The 21,484-nt window shown below is 38.6% G+C and overlaps 2 protein-coding genes across 3 annotated transcripts; both read right to left on the bottom strand.

Annotated features, from left to right (window-relative positions):
• Positions 1-59: 59 nt before the first annotated feature.
• Positions 60-12,309, bottom strand: LOC118798409. 2 transcript variants are annotated; one of them, XM_036557847.1, is made up of 12 exons: positions 11,986-12,309; positions 8,730-8,822; positions 8,260-8,601; positions 7,011-7,355; positions 5,501-5,629; positions 5,138-5,227; positions 4,858-4,959; positions 4,667-4,768; positions 2,095-2,196; positions 1,904-2,005; positions 1,333-1,434; positions 60-740 (listed from the first exon to the last, which is right to left on the bottom strand). In XM_036557847.1, exons 2-12 carry the CDS (start codon positions 8,773-8,775, stop codon positions 613-615), a joined length of 1,590 nt encoding a protein of 529 aa, XP_036413740.1. In that variant the 5' UTR covers positions 8,776-8,822; positions 11,986-12,309; the 3' UTR covers positions 60-612. The 2 variants fall into 2 exon arrangements, with proteins under 2 accessions (XP_036413740.1, XP_036413741.1); XM_036557848.1 differs by lacking the exon at positions 11,986-12,309 and adding an exon at positions 11,740-11,947.
• Positions 12,310-13,170: 861 nt separating this feature from the next.
• Positions 13,171-19,198, bottom strand: LOC118798131 (protein downstream neighbor of son homolog). The gene is made up of 10 exons (XM_036557481.1): positions 18,677-19,198; positions 18,206-18,283; positions 17,916-18,119; positions 17,072-17,250; positions 16,662-16,840; positions 15,881-15,995; positions 15,610-15,738; positions 14,979-15,177; positions 14,154-14,369; positions 13,171-13,632 (listed from the first exon to the last, which is right to left on the bottom strand). Exons 1-10 carry the CDS (start codon positions 19,088-19,090, stop codon positions 13,495-13,497), a joined length of 1,851 nt encoding a protein of 616 aa, XP_036413374.1. The 5' UTR covers positions 19,091-19,198; the 3' UTR covers positions 13,171-13,494.
• Between the last annotated feature and the right edge of the window lie 2,286 nt (positions 19,199-21,484).

The raw sequence follows: 21,484 nt of genomic DNA, 5'->3' as shown, positions 1-21,484 counted from the left end.
TCAGTTAACTTTTTTTTTCAGTTAAGCACGGTGGAAAAGACTGTTACAAGAACATAGGCAAAAAATATTTTCTAAGTTTATTAAAAGTACTCACTGGGACCTAAATCCCAACAACCTTCAGGTTTTGATATGAAGATGAATATTTGTATATTTGAATATTTGTATATTGAAGCACATGCAATTTATTTTTCATGAAGGAACAGACAATTTTAGTAATTCTAATTTACGCCACCATTAACTATGATCATAAACGTAAATAAATGTATGACATTCTATCCATAAGTTACATACATATCTGCTACGTGTTATAGGTGATAGCACAGTTGACCCTAAATGCATTGATTTAAAAAAAAATACTGCTAATTAATTTTAGGTGTCCATATTGCAAGTAATTACCTGAGATAAAATGTAGCACCAACCTCAGGATGTAGGTTCAACAGTTCTGATTATGGAAGTAATTTGGCTGTTTCATCTTAATAAGTTATAAACAAGGTCTGTGAGGTGTGCAATACAGGCAGACATACTTTGAAAATAGAAGTGTTGCAAAACAAGATGAATAAAATATATGAAAATATAAAATTAGAAAGAACTAAGGTGCTGCTTAATCCTCAGTCAAAGCTTTCCTAGTGCCACTAGTGTGCCCAAGAATGCTGCAGTGACCAGCAGTACAACACTGATCATCCCAATGCGAACCCACGGTACCTTCTCAGCCCAAAGGTATTCAAATGGATCTTCATCACCTGACGGGGGGAAAAAAAAGTTATGACTGTGGATCCAAAGATGAACTCAAGTTTATTATTGTGAATTATGTCATTATGGCCTAATTTGTTTGCTGTATTGTCATATTAGATTAGAACATCATGCTGTAAAGGTGTTCATTTGGCCTCATGTCATGTTTAGGTCATCCCAGAATTTCCGTAGCCTAATTAAGAGCTTCCAGCTGGCAGTGTGGCTTCAAGTGTCACTCTGAGTTATTATTACCAGTTTGAAACTTAAGCAAGAAAATGTAACCTGACATTTAAGATAGTTTAACTTACCATACCTTAGACCTGCTTGTGTGCAATTTTAAGTAACAAAATTAGTGATTAACTATTCAATCAACTGGTCAAATAATCTTTGTCCATTTTATTCACTATTGGAAATGAATTTTTATTTAGATCACAAACACCAAATCAGTACATATGGTGTTGTATAGTTTTACAACAGTAGTTTTCATTTTTTTAACAACAGTAGTTTTCAATTTTCCATTTCCAAATGTGGAATTCATTAAGCAACATACGGCAGTGCTGGCCCATAATATTCTTAGGTTTTCAGTAGAACCCACTACAGTACCTCCCACAGCATCCTGCACTGTAGTACTTTCGCCACTGGAATCAGCAATTAACTTATTGAAGTCAGCAGTTGTGCTTGGCTGCCACGGTAGCTCTGGGATCACTAGAAGGAAACATGCTGTATTTAGATCACTTAACAAAAACACAGTACAAAAACAGCATTTAGGTACCTGTAAGTGTGAGTTTTGTACCACCTGGAGAGTGACGACAGTGCAGTGGCTCAAGCATGAAAACAATGCATTGTGATACTCCAGTAATAAAAGCATGAATCATTATTTTCAGAATCTGCCAAAGATTAAAAAATGTCTAATCTTTGCAGTCCTCCTCAGCTGAAAATAAGACTTCTTTTTTTTTTGTCCACATATATATTTGTTTTAGTTTTTAACTTAGTCATTAAAGCCAAGGCTTTTACCAGTTTATATCAGCGCTAGGTTCAAGACCCAATCGAGGCACAATCAGAAAAAGACTGAGGCCCAGTAATCAGAATTTCTATTTTGTCCATTTTAAGTGTGATAGCTTTAAAACAATTTAATAGATTAAGGTCAACAACTGGGTGTGTTCCATTACAGTACCTTCCATGGTGTCCTGCCCAGTACCACTCTCGGCACTGGATTTGGCAAGTAACCCAAAAAGGTCGCTAGTCGTGCTCGGCTGTGGCTGCATCTGTAAGACTCCTGGAAGGAGAGACATTGTACTTAGATCATTTAACAAAAACACAACATCTGAGTACGATCCAGCAACTGTGAAGTACATACTGCAGTACCTCCCACAGTATCTTGCACAGTAGTGCTGTCAGCACTGGCATCAGCAATTAACACTGTAGTGTCTGTAGTGGTGTTCGGCTGTGGCAGTAGCTCTGGGATCACTAGAAGCAAACACATTTTACTTATATCAGTTAACAAAAACATCATATGAAAACAACACTTAGATGCAACACTATACTCAGGTGCCATTGTGCAGCAACCCTAGAACAACCTGTTGTTCTGCTCAAAGGCAAAGGTCAGAAGACATGAGACATGCAATAGCCACATTTCCATATTCTTAGCCCAGAACTGTTCAGTCCTGATAAAACATCTACCAACATTTTTACAAATGAAAAGATGATAACATGTTTAGAAAAATTAAATGTGGTACAATTCTTCACTTGTCTTAAGAGGTAGACACTAGCATTAAACAAGCACTGTAGATTTGTCGTATAACATACTTTCATGAATCTTTGGCTCTGGCTTGAGTTCCAGATTGGAATTCTTTTCAAATAGGCTCACAATTTTTTGGTTTTCAAAAAAAGAGAACACCAGGGGCAGATGGGCGGCACAGGGGAGGCAAGCAAATATCAACAAGAAAGCAAAGCCAAATCCTGGAAATTCTGGACAATTTAAAATCAGGGCTGGACACATTTTTGGTCTCGGACATGTCCTGGAAAATAAGGACATATGATCACCCTGATTCAAAAATTATTAGAATACTCTCTCTAACATTTTATACCTAAAAAGTAACTTAGACATATTAATCTATGGTTATTTAAAACAGAGGTAACAAGATTAGTTTTTAAGGAGAGACTGAACACAGGCAGACTTTAGATAAACTGGGACACGACCTGTGCAGTGAGAGCTGTGATAGACACTAGATCTGTACCAACCACTGGTTCCTTGATCCATGTAGTGGGAAGGATGTCCGTAAAGACATGCAGTGTGATAGCTTTGAAAGAGTTTAATACAACCCCAATTCCAAAAAAGTTGGGATGCTGTGCAAAATATAAATAAATGTAAATAAAAACAGAATGCAATGATTTGCAAATCTCATAGACCCATATTTTATTCACAATAGAACATTGAACACAGATGTTGAAAGTGAGACATTTTACCATTTCATGAAAATTTTTAACTCATTTAGAACTTGATGGCAGCAACGTATCTCAAAAAAGTTGGGACTGGGCCATGTCTAACATTGTGTAGCATCCCCTCTTCTTTTAACAACAGTCTGTAAACGTCTGGGAAGTGAGGAGACCAATTGCTGGAGTTTTGGGAGACGAATGTTGTCCCATTCTTGTCTGATGTAGGATTCTAGCTGCTCAACAGTCCTGGGTCTTCTTTGCTGGATTTTTTGTTTCATGACCCACCAAATGTTTTCTATTTGTGTAGGTCTGGACTGCAGGCAGGCCAGTTCAGCAACCAGACTCTTCTTCTGCAAAGCCATGCTGTTGTGATGGATGAAGTATGTGGTTTAGCATTGTCTTGCTGAAACATGCAAGGCCTTCCCTGAAAGAGATGTTGTCTGGATGGGAGCATATGTTGTTCTAAAACCTTTACATACTGTTCAGCATTGATAGTGCCTTTCCAGATGTGTAAGCTGCCCACGCCATAGGCACTAAAGCAACCCCATACCATCAAAGATGCAGGCTTTTGAACTGTGCACTGATAACAAGTTGGATGGATCCTCTCCTCTTGCGTCTGCAGGACACAGCGTCCATGGTTTCCAAAAAGAATTTCAAATTTTGATTCATCTGACCACAGAACAGTTTTCCATTTTGCCTCAGTCCATTTTAAATGAGCTTTGGCCCAGAGAAGGTGGCAGCATTTCTGGATCGTGTTGACATATAGCTTCTTCTTTGCATGATACAGCTTTAACTTGCATTTGTGGATTGCACAGCAAGCTGTGTTCACAGACAATAACTTCTGGAAGTGTTCCTGAGCCCATGCAGTGATTTCCAGTACAGAATAATGCCTGTTTTTAATGCAGTGCTGCCTGAGGGCCCAAAGATCATGAGCATCCAATATTGACCATCAGCTTTGTCCCTTGCATACAGGGATTTCTCCAGATTCTCTGAATCTTCTGATGATATTATGTACTGTAGATGGTGGGATATCCAAAGTCTTTGCAATTTTATGTTAGGAACATTTTTCTGAAATTGTTCCACAATTTGTAGATGCAGTTTTTTGCAGATTGGTGAACCTCTGCCCATCTTTGCTTCTCAGAGACTCTGCCTCTCTAAAATGCTCCTTTTATACCCAGTCATGTGAGTTAGTTGCAAATTGTTCCTCCAGCTGTTTTTCACTAGTACCACTTACTTTTCCAGCCTTTTGTTGTCCTGTCCCTTTTTTTGAGATGCATTGGTACCATCAAGTTCTAGTTTTTTTTTTCATGAAATGGTAAAATGTCTCACTTTAACATCTGATGTTCTATTGTGAATAAAATATGGGTCTATGAGATTTGCAAATCATTGCACTCTGTTTTTATTTACTTTTATTTAGATTTTACACAGCGTCCCAACTTTTTTGGAGTTGGGTTTGGGTTGTAGATTAAGGTCAACAACTGGGTGTGATCCATTATAGTACCTTCCATAGTGTCCTGCCTGGTAGTACTGTCGGCACTGGATTTGGCAAGTAACCCGAAAAGGTCGCTAGTCGTGCTCGGCTGTGGCTGCATCTGTAAGACTCCTGGGAGGAAAGACATTGTACTTAGATCATTTAACAAAAACACAACATCTGAGTACGATCCAGCAACTGTGAAGTACATACTGCAGTACCTCCCACAGTATCTTGCACAGTAGTGCTGTCAGCACTGGCATCAGCAATTAACACTGTAGTGTCTGTAGTGGTGTTCGGCTGTGGCAGTAGCTCTGGGATCACTAGAAGCAAACACATTTTACATGGGACATGCAGTAGCCACATTTCCATATTCTTAGCCCAGAACTGTTTATGCAGACTTTAGATAAACTGGGACACAACCACAACAGGTCCTGCAGTGTGATAGCTTTAAAAGAATTTAATAGATTAACATCAACAACTGGGTATGTATTACAGTACCTTCCATGGTGTCCTGCTGAGTAGCGGCATCAGCAATTAACACTGTAGTGTCAGTAGTGGTGTTCAGCTGTGGCAGTAGCTCTGGGATCACTAGAAGTAAACACATTTTACTTATATCAGTTAACAAAAACATAACACGAAAACAACACAGATGCAACACTATACCCAGGCATCATTTTGCAGCAGTCTTTTTTTTCCAAATGAAAAGATTATCACATTTTTAGATAATTCAAAGTGGTTAAATTCTTCACCTGTCTTAAGAGGTAGACACTAGCATTAAACAAGCTTTGTAGATTTGTCATATATTATTTGCTGTCTGAATCTTTGGCTCTGACCCCTGTTATTCTTACTGTTATGAAATACCTCTTGTGGTGTCCTGCACCGTATTGTTGTCTTCACTGGCACCAACAATTAATCCAGTAAGCTCTGTACTTGTGCTAAAACTGGTCATCTCAGTAACATCACTGGCTTCTTCCACTGTAGCATCAGGTTCTTTGGAAACCGGACCAAAAAGATTAACACATTTTTTATAGGCTTCAATTAATAAATAACTATGGTTGTAATAATGCTGGGGGCTTAGAACTCAAGTCCTACAGATCACAGCAGAGTTCTAGCATGGCAAAGCTCTAGCGCACCCAAAACAACTCATTAGTGTTATACACTGTGCACTAAATAGCTGTAAAACAGACCTCCCGGATTGAAGTCTGATTCCTCTGAATTATACCATCAAACAGATCCAAATGTTTTGTTTTTTTTTTTCTAAATTTCCATCAACAGAAGACAATACAGTGAATTAATTCTGCAAGTGATCTGGAAAATAAAGTAAAGTAAATGAACAAATAAATAAATGAAGGGAAACATGCTCTATAGGCCATAGATAATCCCTAGCCCTAGCTTAATAAGTTTTTTTTATGGAATGGAGTGATTAGTTTGTTGGGTGGGCAGGGGTGGGGTAGCAAAGGAAGTAGCAAAAAGCATAAGCATTTGAGCTTATGGGAATAACATAGCTTGCCTGCCTATCAGGAACCCTTCCTCACACACCAAGGTACAGCTGGGGCTCCCTGAACCTGATCTTGCTGAGTGGGGATACAAGGGCATGCCAAGCATGATGTAAGGATATAGTTGCTGTGCCTGACCAAGAGAAGGGCTGATGTGAGAAGTCCTGCTGGTATGTTTATTTTGCTCATGTTCTTGCCAATATTTTAGTTGATGCTTTCATTGCCTCTTATCATTCTTTGTTTCATGGATGTGGCTTCCAAGTACATCTCAGTTACTCTCCCTCTGCCTAGTCCTGTGTGTAGTCTGACCTAATTTACCCTGATTTGTCATACTTTATATATAGGACATGCCATTGTAAAAAATTGCTGCTATCAGAACAAAACATGGAAAATACTGGAAATCAGCACCAGCCCACAATTGCAGTATCCCTAATAAAAAATTTTCCAAGTAATTTTGGACAGTTTGTAATTATTTCTAATTCATAATGAAACATTTTCACTTTTTGCAGCTGGCATTTTTAAATAATGCAAAAAAATAAAACCAGGAAAATTACATATTCCATTTATTCTAGTTAGAATTATCATGAATTGATAGTAGCATAGTACTAGTATAGTTCCAGAACAGCCCTGCAATAACAGTTCAGTAAAAAAAAATAGTAAGACAGCCAAGCGTAATACAATGAATCAATAAATGACAGACTAAGCATACATGCAAAATGGCTCATTTGCAGATGGCTGACCAGAGGTCTCCAAGCTCCATGTGCTCCAGCCAGTTTTCATGCCCTTCATGAGTGAAATCATGCATGTTAGAGTGAGAGAAAGTCAAAGCAGTGCATGCAATCACCTGGACTGAGAACCACTGCAGTATACTCTACCTAAAACACTGAGGCTGTATGTTTCAGGAACTCCGCTTCGTGGAGCTTCATAATCATTGGCCTTGTAGCGGCATTTGTAGATACCCTGGTCCGAGGCTCTTACTGACTCAATTGTCAGTGAATAGATGCCCCAACTGATTTCCTCTTGGGGTGGTAATGCCAGGCCCCTGTAGCCAGTGTTTGTAGTGATCTTGCCAGAGCTGAATAGCAGGACTTCCTTTTCATCCTTTAACCACTGAACAAACATTTTCTCCCAAGGTTTATTTTTTGGTATTCTACCATAGCAGGGCAGTGTGACGTCCTCACCCTCTGTCACAGAGGTATGCAGTTCAGAAAACGGTGGGGCTTAAAGGAGAGAGAAAATGAGACTTAATGTAATATCATTAGCTTTTTTTGTACATCTTGTTGACTGTTGAGTTGTTGTAAACTAAATGAAACACCACAGGCACTCTAAAAGCTAAGGAAAATAATTGTTGAGGAGTCAAGTTGCAGTTGATCAATTCACGTTCCACCCAAAAAAATTCTTGTTCTCTTGTAGTAACTGTGGCGAGGTTGGACAAGCTTTAAAGAACACTGGCAAAATTGTAATTCAACCAAAGGAGAAACTGTAGTGCAACTGACTTTTTCAATCAGTGTATGCAAATTATTCATATTGGACTATTACAATGTTTTCTGTTTTTAATTCTACGCTGGATTCCTAAGTTATTTATTCTGTTTTACTCTGTTCCACAATAGTGAGTTAATTTCATGTGTTTTCTTGAGAACTTCTCCCTGAGAAGGTGATTGCGATTACCATGTGACATATTTTCTTAAGATAATGTTCTCAAGATCTCTAAAATGAAATGTTGTTTTCACAGGATAATGACGCAATTCATTTTAGATCTCACAAGAAATGTTTTTCTTACCAAGATGCACCAATGCCACCAATGCCCTATTGTAATATGTATAGTATAGTACATTTGTACAGTTATCATGTATGTAATTCGTTTTACTGAGATTTTAAAATAATTATAGCATTATTTCGAGAAAACAAAGTTTTGTTACCTTGAAATCTCGAGAAAAGTATTCCATTATCTTGGCTCCCATTATAGCACACTGTGAATTTTTCTTTAGGTTGAATGGGATTTTTTGCCAGCATTATAGCCCAGCCTCACAAAAGTAGCGAGGAAAGAACACATTTGTGGGCAGAGCATGGATAGGGAATTCTTAGCTGTCAACCATCAAAATTAGTTTTTTCAGCAATACTTACGTAAGACATTCAGTATTACAGTGGATATGCTCCTCTTGCCCTGCCACAGACACTCATACAGGTCTGTGTCACTCATCACTGCATTTGTTAGAGTCAAGGAGAAGTCCCCCTCCAAAGCCTTTGATAACTGGAGCTCTACACGGCCCTCGTACCCCTGTCCAGCCAAAAGGTGGCCATTCTGGAAGAAGGCTACATCTTTGCCCATAGCCTCCCAGTGCACATCCAGTTCCCCTCTGCTGTAGGCTGAGCTGTTGCAGGGCAGGATCACCGTACCCCCAATCTGCACCTGTACCTCGCCGATCTGAACATGTGGTTTGTAGGGGGTACTGGTGTTGAGACAGGCTTGTAGGTGGTACCGGTGATGCACAATGATTGGAAGAAGAAATAAACATCTTGAGGTTGCAGTGATTTAAGTAGATTCTATGCAATATATCAGTCATTACTTTGCTACATAATCTAGATTGACTCACCTTTTAGAACTGATGCTAAAATTACTGCAAGACCAAGTATTTGCATGTCTTGAGGAAATGTCTCTCAGTGCAATAGGACAACAAGAAAGAACACTGTAAAACAACAAGATTTTACATAAACATCCAGAATAACTGAAAAGCACAGACATATTACAGTTTTGTCAGCTGCACTTCAATTGCATGTATGTCAACTAATTGACATATTGACAATTGTCAACTCAACTCAAACCAATCAGGGCATTAGTTAGAATCAAGGCAGATTCTTTTTCAGCAGCTCCTTTGTACAGCTCCGCCCCACACATAAACCAGTCGCTTTAGCCTAACTGACTACTAGTGAGTTAGCTAGCTTTTAAAAAACATCTCTTAACTGTGTTGAAATTACTGCAGCGCATGTGTTTAATAGGGAAAAAAGTGTACTGAATACTTAGTATCACAAGTTAAACCAGCATTGGGAAGCAGCTTGTCGACAAATTACATTGCTTGAATGATTTATTTTCTATTATAGCCAGAAAATGCTAATGCTGTTGGGATGATTGGCCAAATTCCTACTTCTGTTAGTAGCACTGATCTCCACAGTTACTGCTGTTTGTACCTTTACCTTTGTAATCCAAGATCTCACACAGATTCAAAGTCTGCCAGAAAATAAAAGCTTAAAAAGTGAAAAAGACTGCTGCCATGCAGTACTTTACACTACCAGTCACTGAGCAGTCTGAAATGCCCACACAGTCCTGACCAGGCAGACAGTTATACTTCTATAGCTTTTTGCTGTAAAATTTGAAAAAATATTTGAAAAAAAATGAAAATTAATAATTAGAAAAATTATTTAGGTGTTTTTTTTTTATCTAACTTTGGTTAATGATCATTAAGCCACAATTCTTTAAGACCATAGAGATGGTTTTATTATTTGCAGTCCAGCCCGAATGTCCTGCCCCTTTAGGAGGCATAGTGATGGCACTATGTTGAGGACATGTGAGGCCACACACCCAAAAAGAATGGCAGCAGTGCAGTGTGTCTGTATCAAATGATTTGTAATGTGACCTTTACTACGAGCTTCTTTACTAGAGATGCAAAAGAGCTGGTTGGACTGGATCGTTGCCCAAACCACCCCACTCAACTACATTCAGCAGTCTTCACATTACTCTGAGCGTACAGGCTGTAGCCCATGCACATATCAAAGATATGAAGCACATAGTCTCATACTGCTGTGGGCTCATTCACATAATTACTTAGCTCAAAGTAGCCCAGATTACTGTTTAAATTGTATGTCATCATAAATGTCATTATTAAAGCACAGGCTACGATTTAAAATGTATGCAGAAAATCAAAGTATGTTTAAAAACTTTTTTTCTTGAGGTATGCTTAAATATAGTTGACAGATTTTGTGAGTTTTGAGTCATCTGGATGAACAATCAGCGTAGTCCCAACGCTCATTTGCACTCATTTTTTTCAGTCTGAAATCAGTAACAAATGGTGCTTCAAGCATTAAATGGGCATTCTGGCCAAAAACTAGTTTAATATTCCTCATTGACAAAACTGAAAGTTTTTTAGCTCTTTCCTGTATTTTCAGTCATCCGTATGCTCTCACTACAATACCCAGCCTGCATTATGCAAACAGTAATACAACCAGAGCCGGTTTATGAGGAGCCTGGCCACTTCTTATTTCCCCCGTTATATCAAAAACAGGACTGCAAAACAGCAGAGGGCGCCCGCGAGCGAGTCCTCAATGAATGGGAATAAATGGAACTCAATGGCTAAAAACAAAAAGTTAAAATAGTTAATCATTTGCCCAGAACTTTCCTTTAATTTTAGAAAGAAGAAGGCTGTATTTCACTAAATAAGCGGAGCAGCTATTGGCAGTCGCACTCACAGACGTCATGAACGTTCATGGGGCGCCGTTTAAAACTTCCATAAATCGAGTTTAAAAGCTCTTAAAAATATAACAGCGGTGTTAAAATGTTTTATGCTATTCAGTGTTCAGGAAATGAATGTATTCTTTTTTTTTACATTAAAAATGTTTAAGCATTCATAAATTATGATTTTGCTCAAATGCTCCATCTTAACCCATTCATTTTGGACTCGCTTGGGAGCGCCCTCTAGCGTTTGAGAAACCTGGAAGACATTGCAGAGTGGTAATTCTCCTCTCCAAAAGTTCCCTGATAGAAACATTGGAAATCCCTGTGGCATCAAACTATCCTGACTACTGGCTCAGCCAAAAATACAACAAAGCTAGCATTAGTGTAACTCTTAACTCGGCATCAAACAAAATCATTGAGAGCAATTTTATCTTTATTCAGCACAAAATGGAGAAAGGTTTTCTATTCTTTCAGCCAAGCCAGGTAGCTTCCTTGCTAACTTTAGCTTTTATCTTGTTAATCTCCTCATCTGACAAGCCATTTTTGTCCTTTGTGTAATCCATTCTTTCCACTGCAATGATTTGAAGACAGTGACCACAGTTATACATCCACAATAATACATTCAGCTGCCTAGCAGTAACTTTAGCTATTTTTCTTCCTTCTGTGTTCACCAGCTGGTGGAAAAAACCAAACACTTCAAAACAGCTCACGAACAAAAATAGTTTTGTAAGTAATTAGATTTTTTTCTAGTCTTTAAAAAATAAAATCGTACTCTGGAGACTGTCTTAATACCACTGTGGGACACGAGTAGAAATTAACAACAGATGTAACGATGGTTACATTTTTCATTTCGACGGGAGTGTCCCTTTATATTTTGGTTGTACATGACCATTCATAAAAATGGTGGAATCACTGTTTGTAAGAGAGGTTCATTTCAAATATACATACATACATTATTTTATTCATATATTCTAAACAGTGAAGCAAAAACCAATGAATTAATCAAAAATACATGCTTAATTTCCGGGCTTGAAGGCAAATGTATTCAAAATATAAAATGATATAATTTTTTTTTAAAAAAGCAAATGATTTTAGCCTCAACAGATCCTGACGATAGTTCGCTCGGAACCCAAATCGTGTCGGAAACACCTACTTACGAGACGAGCACACGTGAACACCACCACAACGCTGGTGAGAAACGCGTATTTTCCGATGAGTAACTTTCCAAACTGGGGGGCGTGTCAACAAAAACGCAACGGTAGCTACTGATAGTCGTGTTGTAAACTGGGAATTCAGCCACGCTGCAGCTCTGCAGACTGAAATCTTTTCTTAAAAGTTCATGGTTGCGGTTCAGCGCAGAGCTGCGCGTCACTCTCGGTGAGCGGGAAGTCAGAGGTACTTACCGGAGGTCAGTCGCTCCTGAATCGGCAGCCCGAAGGCTCCCCTGGTTAGTCCAACACCCGCTCTTTTTAGCTGTCATCCCACATAGTCTGCTGACCTCTCGCCTTTCATTCTAACGCATTGAATTACAACTAAGAGACCCTGGAGCTGCAGTAAGCGCTCAGTGTGCAGTAGATGTTTATCACCTGTGGGCCACGGAGTCACGGACTGTGTGATTTTTGGTCCGAGCAGTGGGCAGTGTAGACAAATAAAGCGGAAAAGTGCACTGAGCGGTTATTGTATAGGTCTGAACCTGCTGACAGCGTGTGTGCCATTTCTCTCCCTCGTCTGTCATGTGTATCTGTTTGCACGTGTGTAACGCGCAGATCCGACTTATTAATATATAGCTGGGCAGATCAGCTTCTCGGAAACACAAGACGGCAGCAGCAGCAGAGCTACGCAGGTTTCTGTGAACACTCGACCACTTGACTTCTTGGTGTTCCAGCGGGCAGGCAGCCTAAATGTAGTGGGCAACCACTTATACTGTACCACTGTCAACCTTTAACACATAATACATGTTGAGCGATCCTGCATAGACCTACTTCATAATTTATAAGGTTGGTTCTGGTGCATCGCATCCTTAAGGGAAATATGTCATAGGCCCTTAATGATAAAGCCAAGTTTCCTCCAAAATGAGGTGTAATTACTCATAATTAACTCAGAGTAGTTACAATATCCATTTTGGCTCATTAGGGTTTCCGGCCTTGTCTTTATCTCAAACTTAAGTTATTTCAAAACTCTTTGGTATCACAGTTTGATGAACTTGATGAACATAAATATTTGCACCAGGCACAGATTTATTTTTTCTGCTACTCTGTTAAGGAAACACATGAGAGAAAGTGGCACAACAAACAATTCATTTAATGTCATAAAATATCATACAAAAAAATTAAAATATCAAGCTTGAAATATGCACTTTCACCAATAAAATATGCACCAATAAAAAGCAACATTTTGTGCCACAACTTTCTCCTTTAAATGTCTCTCAGACATTTCTGTAATGCAGACAATTTCACCAAACTGTTACACTGAGACAAAAGCAGATATATATATACACACATATACTGTTAGACAAATACTGATGGGACTAACTTTCAAGTCCTTCAAGTAAATAGTGTTAAACAGAAGATTCCTAAATTTAATTTGCCTTTAAGAACTGTTCATGTCAGCATCATCATAAAATTAGCTTAAAACCTATAGGCAGTGAAGACAAATAAAACAAATTAAACACAGCAGGTAAAATAATTCACAGTGCATGGCTAAAAATATCAATGTGCTGTCGAACTCGTGCAGTCGTTCTTATAAAAGACAGCATAAAACAACCTCGGTATGGCAAACTCTGGCCACATAGAACGTGTCCATTACTAAATGTCATTGTCAGGGAAATTTTTTAAGCAAATGCCTGAACTTACAAAGCAGTTTTTTCCAGATATGTAGCGCACTGTAGTCAGCTGAAAGGAAGCAGGTGGTTCTCATGAGCTCCAGCTGTAGGAAAAGTCCCTCATGTGGAGCTGCCTTAGGGCAGACTTGCCCAGTGTAGCCGGCTCCTCCAGCTGCTGTATTGTGCTCTGCTGTAGACCGCACCTGACCAGGTCCTGCTCTATGTTGCTCTGTGGAACAAAGAAGTGGAGTGATAATGGATAATATAAATACTAGGGGTGTATCTTTGATCTTTACAACGATTTAGAATCTTTTACTTTACAACGATTTAGAAATGTGACTGGTGAGACTACGAGAAAACTATTTACGCAGTAGTATAATGTACACAAAAACAATACATGAAGTGCTTTTTCTCCAACATTTGATTATAGTCAAGAAGTTAGTGCATCGATTCTAATACTGCAAAATTGATGCAACTGAAACAGCACATTCAGACTGCTGTGTCAAGATGCAGCAAGAATTTTTACATCCCTGATGGATCCCACTCTGTCCACAATGTCCACCTGCAATGTATGTTTCATAGTGACAATGATAAAATTACATTCCTCTACAGTGTTATGATACTTGCGTCACTGTAGTCCTTGTTTTTTTCATATATGATTAGATGAATAATAACAGAAGACACGGTACTTGCAAAAATGCAAACCCTCTTTAGACTAATCTATCCTTTACAGCACTGTTTATAACATACCTGTTGATCAGATTCAGAGAGCTTGGTGACAGGTACATTTAGAACTGCGCTGGGCTCGTGTGTGTACAGGGACACAGAGAAGCCTCCTTTCTGTGCTGGTTTCAGGAGCTGAGTGAGTGCATGTAGCGCATGGGGCATGATGGGGCCAGTCACCTCCAGACTGCACACATCTTGATAGCCTGTCCTCACCTGGGTCTTCACATTCACACTTCGTGCCTGCAGCAAACATCAGCACACTCATTATACAGGCAACGTTATATAGACCATACAGGAGAATCTACTTAATTCTACAGCCACCAGCCATTTTGCACATAACTTTATGTGCTTTATTCCTATGCGTAATGCTACTTCGTTTGCCACATGGCCAGAAATGTAAACCAGTTAAACAAAGAGCCTGTTAACAACAACTAGTACTGTTAATTTTTATCATCTGGCTGCATTTTATGTCTACAGATTTTAACAAACAACTGCGCTTTTCACACATCTGACACCACACTCACTTGTACTCTTCAGCAGTAGGATGTTAATAAAGGGAGAAGCATAGGGGACAGGAGCACTGTGCTGTTTAGAGAGCTTTATTATTGTAACATTCCTATTCTTGCCTTACACTTAGCTTCATTCAGCTGTAGTGATAAAACAGCACATTTTGTTGTAGAACTTCCCATCACCATAACAAAAGAAACTGCTTGTTGCATGACGCCACTGTGGCGGGGACGCAGTAGGACGAAACAGCAGAAGGAAACATGGTTTGATCTACAGAGTAGTATTATTCTGCTTTACAGGAATATTCAAGTAGCTGTGGTACCACACAGAGCAGCTGCTCACCTTCAGCATCTGCAGTGTAGCTCCTCTGAACGCAGTGGGAGCAAGCAGGGTTGGGGGTAGCCCGGCCTGAGAGCCAGCTCCAGCCACCAGACTCTTACAGTTGATGAGGAAGTTGATCAAGGTGAAGGTGTTGGAGCCTTCCACCAGTACTACCGATTCTGGCCTGTGATCCAGCCGTACCTCGTTGTGCTCTTTACGCCTGGTAGAAAGAGTTAAAGATGCACACTTACATTACAATAACAAACATATACTGGACTTGCTGTAATGGTGAAGGAAGGAGATGGAGGCATATATCCTTAAGTGCATAAACAAAAGATTAGATTCAACAACCAACAATCTTCGGATCAGAAATGTGACAGTTGGTATGTCTACCTGAGGTATTTAAACAGTACCATCTTAAACAGTAGACACTTATAAGTTAAAAGAAAAAAAAAAATCATTATTTAAAGATCAGCATATGCCCTAAAGTTATTCTATTTCATGAATTCATACTGATAAAACCATAAAGCCCCATTTTAAACTTATTTCAAAAGTACTGAATTGTGTTATAGAATTATAGAATTGTGTTAGGCTAAACAGGCCAAACAGAAGGCTACAGAAAATAAACCAGCCTTAAGCAGTCTTAACATACAGCTTGATAGAGATGGCATCAGGCTTCTTAATCTTGTCCTGTATTCCCATGTCTTGCAGCCAAGACAAACCACCATCATCATCCTCATCGTCATATTCATCTTCTTCTTTATCGCTATGCTGTGAAGTCCTGGAGTGTGAGGAGGAGAAAAAAGTATAGTACAGTTATGCCAAAATAGTCAAAATCTCACAAGTTAAAAGATTATGCTACTGTGCATGCAGCTTATATAGTACTGTACATGTAGTTCCACATACTATAGCCAAGTACTCACACAGCACCGCTTGGTTCAGCTCCATCTCTCTGTTGAGAGTTGTCGTTGAGTTGAGGGGAGCAGCTCTCCTTGCTCTTCCTCTTCTCTTCCAGTAGAGGGAGTGAGAACTCTATCCCTACAGCAAACACAACATCCAAACAAAGTGAAGGACACTCTGAAAAACTAACTTTAAAGTCTGTAACACATGATAAACATGATGCAGTGCTATAGTGGAAAACGGACCGTATGCAGTACACAATAGGTGCATAGGAATTCTACCATGAATATGCTAATGGGCCTGTCAGGTTCATGTAATTTTTGCTGACGATATATTGCCATATGAATAACTGCGATTAACAATTTAATTGTCTTTAATGTCTTTTTTTGGTGAAAGCAGTCAAATTAGCTGATTCTTAGCTATCAATACTCAGTAGTGCCAAATGATGACACAAACAGCTCAAGCTCAAATAAATAAACATTACTCACTATTGACATTTAAAATGTGTTTTAACACCAAATCAAGTTAGAACTTTTGCTGTTTGTGTAAGACCTATGAGGTGTGTGGTTTCTGCTTTCTTTTATTTAGATCTTAACACAATGGATGAAAATGCACCTAGTTCACATTCTGCTTGTTAAATACAATTCTGTGAAAATGAACTGTGGAAAATAATTGTGATAAGATAATTATGTAATAATGGTGACAGGCCTATTTGCCACGTGTTCTTCTTTGCATACATACGCCAGCATGTGTCCAACACTCAAGGCTTGGCTTATGCAATTGTATTTAGTGGGCTGTTCTTACCATCAGCCTTCATGGCCTCCCGTAGACCCCTGGTGGTGGGGGAAAGCAGTGCAGTAATGCCTTTAGCTCCACTCAGCCCTGCTGCTCTGAATAGCACCGTGAACTGGTATGAACAAACGTAGAAGTACGGACAGAGTCTGGCTTTTAGCAGGCTGTACAGAGAGGTGAGGCTCACCGACCTGTGAAATTGAAAAAGAAAAAAGAAGAGGAGGAAAAAGAAAAAAAAAAAATTCAGTTTAGATTTATATACACACACACACACACACACAAAATACGTAAAACTTTACACACAAACATAAAGAGAAGAAATTTACAACTGTCCACCAAAAAATCTTCATATTGTGATACACTGATAGTAGTAATAGTCTCACATTTACAGCAACATGCTCATAGTTATCTTCCTCACTCACCACTCGCTCATCAGGCTCTGCTGAAGTGCAGCATCCTGTGCCCATGGTGTGTTCTTGCCTGCAAACTTGCGCTCGGCTCCAATCCTGGGGAACAGGGAGAGCCAGGGCAAATATGGATGCTGCCAGTACTGCAGACACTGCTGAAAACCACAGCGCAGCTCTGTACAGCTACGAGGGTCCTGGAAAGGAAGAGAAATATAGGGTAAACTGATGTCAGCAACATCATCCTCCAATGAGCAAAATAAAGTGTAAAACAAAATCCACCGCTGCACTTAATTACTTCTGAATGTATTCCAGTTTAAATCGAGCCTTTGCTCCAAAGACTGTGATGTGTGCGGTCATGATCTCTCTTCTTCAGGTCATCCAACATGGAATGCACTTTCAACAGTGGTGAATTTTTATTTTTTATTTTTTTTAAATAAACCATCAAATCAACCACTGTGCAATGTTAAGGTAACTCTAAATATACATTATTCATCCAATAAATAAATGTATATTAAAAAAATATATAAAAGTATATAAAAAATATAAAATTAAATAAAGTAAACCTGCAAACAACCTTTCACAGAAAGAAGTCCATATTTTTCCACTCAGCACTGATGGCTTCAAACAGTCGCAAAACATTGCCAAGCCAGTTCGTATTTAAATGTAAGACCGAACATTCTCTAAGGGGTTTAAATCTAGACTCTGATCAGGCCAAAATCATCAGTGAAAGAAAAAATATTTTTTTGTGCAAAAGGAGTCTATATGATGTGAAGCTGTACAATGTTTTGTACAATCATCACCACACATGACAGCAAACCAAGCAAAACTAACAAAATTCAAAGGCAGACTATAAAATTACCTGGATATTCTGCGGCAAACTAGCATACTCTGCCCTGCAGTGCAAACTCAGGCCCTGCGCTTCCTCTTGAGCCTTCAGATGCTCAGCCCAAGAGAAAGAATGAGGAGAGGTGAAGAGTAGTCGGGTTTTCAGACTCCAGTCTGCTGGATATTCTCTGCATACTTCTGTAGGAGGTGCACCACAAATCTGAGGAGCCTCCGGGCTCTAGTTAGAAAAAGAAGCCATCTTTTAAGATTTTGTAGTCTGACACAAATGAATAAGGACAGAACACAAACAAAACGTTACTTTACCTTCAAAATGGGGGTGACCTTTTCTGTAGCAAATAAATCATCTTCGAATAAAGAATTTTCTTCAGAAAAAGATGGTTTCTATGGTTTTGAGTAGAACAGAAACATTCCATTTTACTCCCTTACGTTCACAAAGTACTTAAAGTGATATCTATGCATATGATTAAAAACGACGCCTTTAATAAGTAAATACAGTGCAATATCATGTTGCCGTAGCAGTTTTTCTTGAGATATTGTGAACACTGGCTAAATAATATTCATCTTTACTAACATTAAAACGTCACTGACCAACACCAGTGAACATGCGAACAATAGCCAGCTCCAAATACGCTAACGTTACGTTAGCGAGCTATGTTGATACCGAGCTAGCTAACAGCCAAGTATAGCGAACTGAACAGCTAGGTTAGCTATGTAGCTATGGTACCTAACGCACCTTTGTAGTCACAATGTAGTTTTAAGTTAAGTTAAAGTTACCTTATTTTGGTTGTCGCTCTGTTTCCCAGTAAGGTTGCTGGAAAGAAGTTCACCGAACGAAGCACTCAAGTTGGCATTTTCTGTCGAACTTCCTCCGTCGCACAGTACAGCTATTGCCTTCCTACACTCGGAAGTGTCCTCTGTGCACGACACAGCTCTCTTCTTTGGGCTGTTATATGTATTTTCTATGTTAGCAAAAGGATTTCTACGCTTCACTCCACCTGACCGTCCCTGGCCCTTTAGCAGCGGACCCGGTGAAAAAGGCCGAACCCCTGCTAACGCTGCAGTAGAGGATACAGAAGCGGCGCTTGAGGTTCCCGCACAAACTCCCTCACTCCGGGCCCTTTTTCTTCTCATGCGAAGAATATCAGACGGCTTTTTAAAACTCGGGGAGTAGCAGCCTTGTTCCGACATAGTTAAACCCCGTTGTAAACAATCTTTACAGCTATCAAAATATATGAATAAGTTAAATGGCACACGGTACAGATAAACCTAGTCTGCGCGGCCTCTTGTTTTGTTTCGTCCGTGTTCTAAATTTCGCGCGTGACGCCGTTACGTCAGAGTCGACCAGGGAGGGACAGACATGCAAACATACGTCATCTGCCAGTCACGTTCAATACTTTTTGGAACCACAATTTGTTTCGACATAGGGACATTTTGACAATGGATTAAAAAAAGATTTGTGAAAGAGCCTTTTTGCGACCATAAAAGCACAGTACAACATATTATCATTACCATTTTGCTAAGCAATATAACTGCAGAGATTTAAATACAATTGAACTACAAAACCCAAGGGCCTTTGCCCGTGCCGCTTCCTGAGATGTGTGATGGTGACATCATAAGCGCGACAAACTTTGTAGTCCGTTTAGGCAAAAGACTCGTAAAAACTTTGTTTCTGTCCTTTACTATAATTTAATTATTAATGACATTTAATCACACTAATATACTGTCAGCTATAACGGAATATACGCCCGGTTATGTAGCACAACCTGAGATGTGCAGCACTGACAATTGTTTGTTAACTTACGTACGAATGCAAACAGCAGGGGGCGCGCTGTTATAATAATTCAAAAACCTACTGCTTCAATCTGGATTGAATGAAACTGAGAATGCGGACAACAGTGGGTAAGAAATTGAAAACGTTAGTTTGTAATTTTCTTTTTTTTTTTTAATTTTTGCTTAACAACAACAATCACACTTATATAGAGAGCATCATATTACAGGACAACACTGTAAGACTTACAGAGTCTCTCAGCTTTCTTAGTCATTAAAGAGGCAATCGTTTTCTAATATTGTTTGGGTTTAATTTATAAATACAGTCAGTAAAGGCTTTTTTATTTGAATACTTACATTTATGAAATTGGGATTTTGCTAAAATGTAATGTAATTATAAACACAATGTTTGTCTACTTTATTAAATGAGATGTTTGTAAAGCCAAAATAAATAAATAAAAAAAAAACACTTTCAAAAAATCCGTATCTGTTAAAAACTTTGAAGATGTTTTTTAGAGTTACATTGTGTATAATTTGCAAAAGTGTTGTCAGGTCCATTATCTTAACAGTAAGCTTGTTTTTGCCAGTAAAAACACCATGTATTAGTAGAATAGATGCAAGTGAACACAAATACAGCAAAAAGTAACAAGAATTTCCTATTTAAAAGAATTGTTAGAAAAAAGGGAGCTAGTTTGAAGAAATAAGTTTGGTTCCAGATTTTCCTCAACACCCCCAGCCATCACACAGGTATGTTAGGTATGTTAAATTCCATCTTCAGTACACCTGATTTAACATTTTAAAGCACTGATTGGTCAAACCAGGTATTGAATGATAACTACAATATCAAAATAATGGGCTGCCACAAGGAGAGTTTTGGAAATGGTTAAACACACTGACATGCATAAAATCACTACATATTGTATTAATATTATTTATATTTTTTTGCAATCGGGTTCTGTTTGTTTCTGAGCAAATAAAAGCAAATAAATAGCTTTTTAAATCTATTTTTGTCAAGTGCCTAAAACTTTTGCAGTATGTACATCCTTCACTTTGTTGATAAGTAAGTATTTTGAGGGTAAATTTCATATATTTTCCTAGTTAAGGCCACATACAAAGTTATTCTAACAGATAAGAAATTACATCATTCTAGAATAATGTCCATATTCTGCAGTTATTGACCTGCACCTTAGTAAAGAGACATGTCTGACCAGTATTGGGAACAATGGGGTCAAGAGGCTATAAGTTTGGCTGGATTCCTGACATATTTAAAATTGTATCATCTCAAGGGACTGCATCAATAACAATAGCAAATTCTATTGGAGGGACTGCTACACTACATGTAAGGGTGGGCAATATGACAATATTTCTTGCTATTGTGATAAATTATGTTGCAATATGTTGCAATATACTGTTCTGAGCATATCATGGATAATGAACACTGACCAACTGCATGTTTCATAACAAAGAGAGCATAGTTAGTCCTGTTTAACTGAATTTTGTGCAGCACCATATGTGAAACTTTGAACAAAAATCATTGTTCAGTAAGTTTATGATAACAATGGCACTGTTGTTTCTCTGTTGTCTGTTATCAAGCATCAGAAAAACTACATATTGTGATTCATATTGTGTAGCATGAAAATGTATTGAAGTATTGTGATGTTATATTTTTGCCACATCTCCCACCTTTAACTATACATCCCTAGAAACTTAGAGTATGTCATTATGAAATCATTAAAATTAAATAACTACTAGACAAATACTTTGGGCAAACCTGTTCTCTAAATATAAGGATTTCTTTCTATACAATTTACATCT

This window comes from Colossoma macropomum, unplaced genomic scaffold (assembly GCF_904425465.1).
Source record: "Colossoma macropomum unplaced genomic scaffold, Colossoma_macropomum, whole genome shotgun sequence".
NCBI classification, from domain to species: Eukaryota; Metazoa; Chordata; class Actinopteri; order Characiformes; family Serrasalmidae; genus Colossoma; species Colossoma macropomum.
Note: the sequence above shows the minus strand (reverse complement) of the source record. Positions and strands in the feature narration are given on the sequence as shown.